Below are 7386 nucleotides of genomic sequence, written 5' to 3'. Positions count from 1 at the left end.
ACCCCTGGGTCCCTGCACCCCCTTTCAGGCTTTCCTAATGCAGCGCCTGCTTCTCGGCTCAGCTGCCGCCAGCCGCGGCCCCCTCCGCAGCCTCCGTTCTCCCCCTCCTCCCGTCCCCCCTCCCGCTCTCATTCTACGTCATGGGATGACGTCGGGAGCCAGGGAGGGAGGAGGAGCTCTCCCCCCTCCCCAGCCAGCGGCTCCCGCTGCAGCTTGCTTAGCCCAGCCTCCTGCTTTCCCGCCCCCCCTTTCTCTAAAGCGAGCCCCCCACGCCTAGCAGGAGCTATATAAGGCGGAACGAAGCAGGCGACGGGGGCAGCGCAGCCGAGCGGAGCCCAGGAGAGGAGAGAGGAGAGAGAGAGCCTGAGCGAGAGACGGGGAAGCAAGAAGGAAGAAGCTACCGGTGCGTCGGGACGGGAACGCAGGTGTTCGGAGCACCGGAGCTGGAGCTCTGCAGCCGCTAGTCATGTACCGCTCCACCAAGGGCGCCTCCAAGGCGCGCCGCGACCAGATCAACGCTGAGATCCGGAACCTCAAGGAGCTGCTGCCTCTGGCCGAAGCGGACAAGGTCCGGCTGTCCTACCTGCACATTATGAGTCTTGCTTGCATCTACACCCGCAAGGGCGTCTTCTTCGCTGGAGGTGAGCAAACTGGGGCTGCTGGAGACGGGGGGCAATGGAGCTAAGGGAACCCACGGAGACTGCTGCATGTCTAGGGCAGTGTGGCGGAGAGCTGGGGAGAGAAGGGAGACTTAGGGAACTCAGGACTTCCTACTTTTCCTCATGAGCTCTGTTCAGACCTCACCTTAGTTCTGGATGAGGGTAGGAGCCTGGATAGGGTCCCCGGTGCCAGAATCATGGGAGAAGGAGAGCCAGGACAGAATGGCCCTAGTTCCCACAAGCGCAGAGGCTTTCCAGGAGCCCGGGGAGGGAAGCCTGGGAAGTTGCAGGGATGGAGTCACCAAAACCCGGGCAAGTGCATCCATGGTTCTCTATGCTGAAAGTGGGCGCTTCTTCAGCTTTTGAAGCGCTGTCCGCGGTGCTGACAGCACCACTGGGTTGCAAGGCGCTGCTCGCGGTGCTGAACGCCCAGTCAGCTTTTGAGCGCTGTCCGTGGGTCTGAAATTCGGGGCCAAGAAAGACCTAGCCCCGACTTAGAAGTCAAAGGGCTCTCTGGCTAGGGAGATCCAGCAACAGGTTCCCTGGGCAAGAGCTGTGGGCAGCGGGTCAACAGGTGTGTGCAAAGGCAGGTTCATGAAAAAATTCCTCTGGATTTTCTGAAACTCAGTCCATGCTTCCTCACTCATGCTTTGCCTCCCAGTTTTACTCCTGACCCACCATGTCTTCTTACCCTGCAGGCACTCCTCTGGCGGGCCCCACAGGACTTCTCTCATCTCAAGAGCTTGAAGACATAGTGGCAGCACTACCTGGATTTCTACTTGTGTTCACAGCTGAGGGGAAGCTGCTATATCTGTCTGAGAGTGTGAGCGAACATCTGGGCCACTCCATGGTGAGTGGTGAGGGTCCTCTCAGTCTGGGCTAGGGCACATATGGGACACAATGAGCTTTCCACTTTTGAGAATTTGAGAATTACTGAGGAGGGGAGGTTATACCCTGACAGATGCTATGTGCCAAGGATTGGCCCTTGCTGCCTTCACTAAATGTCATCTCATCTCTTCTTCACCTTTCTCCAGGTGGACCTCGTTGCCCAGGGTGACAGTATCTACGACATCATTGACCCAGCTGACCACCTAACTGTGCGCCAGCAGCTCACCCTGCCCTCTGCCCTGGACACTGGTAAGAACTCCCTTCTCCCTCTCTCAGTCAAACCTCCTTCCTGCTTCCCTGCTCTTCCCTATGTGCTATGGCTTTCAACCAATCCACCCTCTTAATCAGTTTTTCTCTCCATTTACCTAGATCGCCTCTTCCGCTGTCGCTTCAACACCTCCAAGTCTCTCAGGCGCCAGAGTGCAGGCAACAAACTGGTGCTTATTCGAGGCCGATTCCATGCTCATCCACCTGGGGCCTACTGGGCAGGAAACCCTGTTTTCACAGCTTTCTGTGCCCCACTGGAACCAAGACCTCGCCCTGGTCCTGGCCCTGGCCCTGCCTCACTCTTCTTGGCCATGTTCCAGAGCCGTCATGCTAAGGACCTGGCCCTGCTGGACATATCCGAGAGGTAAGCCCAGAATGTTCAGACTCCAGGAAGAAGGCAAGCCAGATATGAGGGGACCCTAGATTCTGGAGTCAGGGGCAGGGAGGACGGGGTGTAAGGGGACAGAGGACCTGGGAGGGAGTGAGATGCCTGGGTATAAAGCAGGGAAAACAGAAAGCTGACCTCACCCTTTCCACCTTCCCAGTGTCCTAATCTACCTGGGCTTTGAGCGCAGTGAACTGCTCTGTAAATCATGGTATGGACTTCTGCACCCCGAGGACCTGGCCCACGCTTCTGCTCAACACTACCGCCTGTGTGAGTGTCCAGAGAGGCTGGGGAACAAGACAGGGAGCTGGGAAAGGTGATGGGAGGCCCAACCAAGAAGGGCTGTGGTCAAGACTTATGCTGGGGAGATGCCAGAGACCAATAATTTTGGATACTATAGGGTGAACTTTAGGGTGAGGAGTCAAAGTGAGAATATAATCAGAACTGGGGGACTCCAAGTGGTGAGGTCAAGGTGGGGAGCTGAGTGGTGCAGGTCAGGGTAGTCAGAAATAGAGATGTCATCGATATCCCAATTCAGTGGAGAGGTCAGCAAGGGGGGAGTTTAAGTGGTGTTGCCCAATGGACATCCTAACTCTGCATCTCTTCTTTCCCTTCAGTGGCCGAGAGTGGAGATATTCAGGCAGAGATGGTCGTGAGACTGCAGGCCAAGCCTGGAGGCTGGGCATGGATTTATTGCCTGTTATACTCAGAAGGTCCAGAGGGCCCTATTACTGCTAATAACTACCCAATCAGGTGAGCTGCAAGGCAGGAGCCTGGAGGATAGTTGAGGTGGACATAGAGGAGATACAAATCAGGGAACTTCTCTGGGAAAGACCACCAGACCCTTACCATCTGCCTCTTCTCTCCTTTCCAGTGACACGGAAGCCTGGAGCCTCCGCCAGCAGCTGAACTCTGAAAACACCCAAGCAGCCTATGTCCTGGGCACCCCAACCATGCTGCCCTCATTCCCTGAGAACATCCTCTCCCAAGGGCAGTGCTCTAGCCCCAACCCACTCTTTACCCCAGCCCTGGGGGCTTCCAGAAGCACCAATTTCCCTAGTGCTCCAGAGCTGGGTGCTGCCTCAACATCAGAAGAGCTTCCCCAATCCCAAAAAGAGCTGGGCTTTAGTTACCTGGCATTCCCGTCTGGCTCTGAGCCTTCTCTTCATGCAGATCTGAGCAAGGATCTTGTGTGCACCCCACCCTACACACCTCACCAGCCAGGAGGCTGTGCCTTCCTCTTCAGCCTCCACGAGCCCTTCCAGACCCACTTGTCCACTCCATCCAGCTCTCTCCAAGAACAGCTGACTCCAAGCACTGCAACCTTTTCTGATCAACTGACGCCCAGCAGTGCAACCTTCCCAGATCCACTGACTAGCCCACTTCAAGGCCAGCTGACCGAAACCTCAGCCAGAAGCTATGAAGATCAATTGACTCCCTGCACCTCTGCCTTTCCAGACCAGCTGCTTCCCAGCACCGCCACCTTCCCAGAGTCTCTGGGTAGCCCTGCCCATGAGCAGCTGACTCCTCCCAGCACAGCAATCCAAGCACACCTCAACAGCCCCAGCCAAACTTTCCCAGAGCAACTGAGCCCCAATCCCACCAAGACTTACTTCACCCAGGAGGGATGCAGTTTTCTCTATGAGAAGTTGCCCCCAAGTCCTAGCAGCCCTGGTAATGGGGACTGCACGCTCCTGGCCCTAGCCCAGCTGCGGGGCCCCCTCTCTGTGGACGTCCCTCTGGTGCCCGAAGGCCTGCTTACACCTGAGGCCTCTCCAGTCAAGCAGAGTTTCTTCCACTACTCTGAGAAGGAGCAGAATGAGATAGACCGCCTCATCCAGCAGATCAGCCAGTTGGCTCAGGGCATGGACAGGCCCTTCTCAGCTGAGGCTGGCACGGGTGGGCTGGAGCCACTTGGAGGTCTGGAGCCCCTGGACTCCAACCTGTCCCTGCCAGGGGCTGGTCCCCCTGTGCTCAGCCTGGACCTGAAACCCTGGAAATGCCAGGAGTTGGATTTTCTGGCTGACCCTGATAACATATTCCTGGAAGAGACGCCCGTGGAAGACATCTTCATGGATCTCTCTACCCCAGACCCCAATGGGGAATGGAGTTCAGGGGATCCTGAGGCAGCGGTCCCAGGAGGGGCCTCATCGCCTTGCAACAACCTGTCCCCAGAAGACCACAGCTTCCTGGAGGACCTGGCCACATATGAAACCGCCTTTGAGACAGGTGTCTCAGCATTCCCCTACGATGGGTTTACTGATGAGTTGCATCAACTCCAGAGCCAAGTTCAAGACAGCTTCCATGAAGGTGAGTCCAACCAAAATGTTCAGGAACTTCAAGTCCCTGTCTTGCCAATGAGATGCTTGTAGAATTAGATGAGTAAAAATTCCCCTTTCTGTACCTTAATTTTATTAATGGGATAACAACACCTGCTGCCCAGGGTAGCAGTGAAGATAAGAACTAGTAAAAAAACTTAACATAGATGTTCTGAACAAGCAGGCCTAGAGGGCAGGGGTCAGGGATGCAGCATAAAGTGCAAGAGAATCCTTGGTTAGTGGCTTGTGCTTTTTAACTCTGGGAGGGACCTAGATCAGCCATCACCACCCATTTCACAGATGAAGAAAATCAAAGTCCCAGAGTTACAGAAACTTGCTTAAGGTCATACAACAAATTGATGGAAGAGGGATTAGAGTTCTATCTCAGTATTCTTATCTCCTAAAGAGAATACAGAGCAAGAGTCTGTAAGAGTTTGGGAAAGAAAGAAAATGAAACTCAGGCCCTGGCCCATCGGAGGCTCCTTGCCCATGGCTCCCTCCTTTCCAAAACTAGAGTCATAGTTTCATTCCATCCACCCAGATGGTTCCCTTATCTTGCTGAGCCTCTGGTGATCATTCGGTCATTGGACCAACATATTTGAAGGCTGTACCTTGTGCCAACAGCATGCCACATCCTCAACCTATCTTTCCTAATGACCTTACTGACTGTACCCTCTCTCTCTCTCTGCAGATGGAAGTGGAGGGGAACCAAGGTTTTGAATAAGTCTGTGACTTAACGTCGTCAAGTATGGCATATTGTCATCAAGACGTGGAGCCGCTCTCCACCCCCCCGGGACTGTTGGGGGGATTCTGGGGGCCGGAGGGGGATATATCTGATTCCCCAGGCCCTGCAGGATTTTGGGGGGGGGGAGGTGGGAGGGCAAGGGAGGGGAGCTTCTTTTTAAAATTTAGAGACTTCAAGCAATCCCAGTTTCCATTTCAATCTGTATTCACTCGTAGTGAGTTTCCTTGAATGGGATTTCAAGCGGAGAATGGGGGAGTCTCACTTCCCCACCCCCCGCACTACCCCATGGGCCTGGGCCAGTTCTCCACTCCTGGGGGCCAAGCCACCCCTGGGCCTTGGTGGGGGAAAGGCAGCGCCCACCTGGGCCAGCCTGTGCCCTCAGGGGCTGACACCCACGTAGAATTCTCTACACACCAGTAACGGGATTTCAATTCCGATGGACTCTGCCGCCCTGGCGGCCCTTCTTGTGACTTTTGCGCCCCGCGCCTGGGGTGGGGGGCGCGAAGAGACGCTACGTTCCTTTCCGATGGAGGAAGGCAGACCTGCCACTGTCACACGTGCGCTTGCACGAGTGCGTGTACCTGGTACGGGACTCACCCGGCTGCCAGACTGCCTGGGCCTGCCCAGGCAGCCACCGCGTGGTGCTGCGGTGACTTTGTAGCCAACTTTATAATAAAGTCCAGTTTGCCTTTTTGGTACCACTGGTGTGCACCGCTGTGAAAAGGGAAGAGTGGGCATCTGAGAAGGTTGGGAGGCCCCGAGGGGAGCCTGCGGGCCCGGAGGCAAAGACTGGGCCGACTGACAGCCCTGGGGCTTCTTCCTTCACTCATGCACTCATTCATTCCTTCACTCAACACACGCATGCAGGGTGTGGCCTACTCTGTGCTGGAAGCTAGAGAGTTCGGAGCCAAAACAGAATGCTGTCTCTTGCCTTCAAGGTGCTCTGGCATAAAATATTAGAGGGTATCGGAGTCTCCTGCCTGCCCCAGGCTGGCAGTGTTCACAGTGTGGGAGGGAGCAGAAGGGCCTGGGGATGGGCAGGGGATTCGACCTGATATTTTCGGGGACATGGGCTTAAAGTTTCAGAACATGAGTCTGTCTTCAGCCTGGTCCTGCAGGGAAGCCACTTCCCTTTGGGGCCCTGCATCTTCTCATTGGAAATGATAACCCCCTGCATTATGTCTGCATGGGGCTTTCAGTAGACAAACAGTTTTACATCCCTTGTCCACTACCATAAAGCCTCTAGACAGGCATATGAGCACCATTTCATGGATGAAGAAACTGAGGATCTCAGGTAACAAGTGATTTGCCCCACAGAGGTGGGCAATGTACCTATATCATCTGCATCCGAGTTCCGGGCTGTCCCCTCTGTTCCCAAAGCTGGTGAATCATGATCTCAAATTGTCCCATTCCAGATTACCTGAGAAGGTCAGGCTTGGGCTGGGGCAGGGGACCCTTCTCTTCTAGGTCTACAAGCTAGAACAGACCCCCAACTTCTGAGTGGAATATAACTAATTGGGTCAAGAGAAAAAGCTTTCAAAAATGCTGTTTTCCTCCAAACTTGAGGGCCCAATGGCCACAGGGTATGGTGGGGGGTTGGAGAATGAAAACCAGGAGACAGAAAGACCTGGATTCAAATCCCACCTCCAACAATTATTTGCTGAGTGAGACCTGAGCCTCAGTTTCTTCACGGGTAAAACGGGACTGAAGAAAAAAGGTGCTAACCTCTCAAAGATGCTGCTAGAACTTGATTGGGTCTTTATAAGCTGAGGAGAACAGAACAGACTTAACTTATTAAAGTGAGTTAGAAGACACTGGCGACCACCAAGTCTCAGAGAAGTTTCTTTCTCAAGGAGAGGAAGGACACTCCAATCTTCCTCCAGTGAAATACGGGGTGGGACTCCAGGAGCTGAGATCATGACACTGAGAATCCCCTAAACTTCCTCTCATTCAAAATCCCCCAGCTCCAGGGCCATCCCCTTGAGAGGGTCCCACAGGAAGGAAGACATTCCAGGGACCTGTCACCCCCTTTCCACCTTGGATCAATCCTTGGGAGAAACAGAAGGTGAAGTCTTGCCCTTTGCCTTCCTGTGCTCTGTCCTCCAACTTGGACAGAAGAACTGA

At 54.5% G+C, this 7386-nt stretch overlaps 1 protein-coding gene across 2 annotated transcripts; it reads left to right on the top strand.

Annotated features, from left to right (window-relative positions):
• Positions 1 to 235: 235 nt before the first annotated feature.
• NPAS4 (neuronal PAS domain protein 4) lies at positions 236 to 5939 on the top strand. 2 transcript variants are annotated; one of them, XM_045892543.2, is made up of 8 exons: positions 236 to 641; positions 1358 to 1509; positions 1694 to 1796; positions 1917 to 2178; positions 2360 to 2469; positions 2817 to 2952; positions 3074 to 4509; positions 5209 to 5939. In XM_045892543.2, exons 1-8 carry the CDS (start codon positions 467 to 469, stop codon positions 5235 to 5237), a joined length of 2403 nt encoding a protein of 800 aa, XP_045748499.1. In that variant the 5' UTR covers positions 236 to 466; the 3' UTR covers positions 5238 to 5939. The 2 variants fall into 2 exon arrangements, with proteins under 2 accessions (XP_045748499.1, XP_045748500.1); XM_045892544.2 differs by lacking the exons at positions 236 to 641; positions 1358 to 1509; positions 1694 to 1796; positions 2360 to 2469 and having other exon boundaries at positions 1923 to 2178; positions 5209 to 5313.
• The last annotated feature ends 1447 nt before the right edge of the window (positions 5940 to 7386 follow it).

Source organism: Mirounga angustirostris, unplaced genomic scaffold (genome assembly GCF_029215605.1).
Source record: "Mirounga angustirostris isolate CCGP_5_RB_7025 unplaced genomic scaffold, mMirAng1.0.hap1 SCAF_13, whole genome shotgun sequence".
NCBI classification, from domain to species: domain Eukaryota; kingdom Metazoa; phylum Chordata; class Mammalia; order Carnivora; family Phocidae; genus Mirounga; species Mirounga angustirostris.
This window is presented reverse-complemented; position numbering and strand designations above follow the sequence as displayed.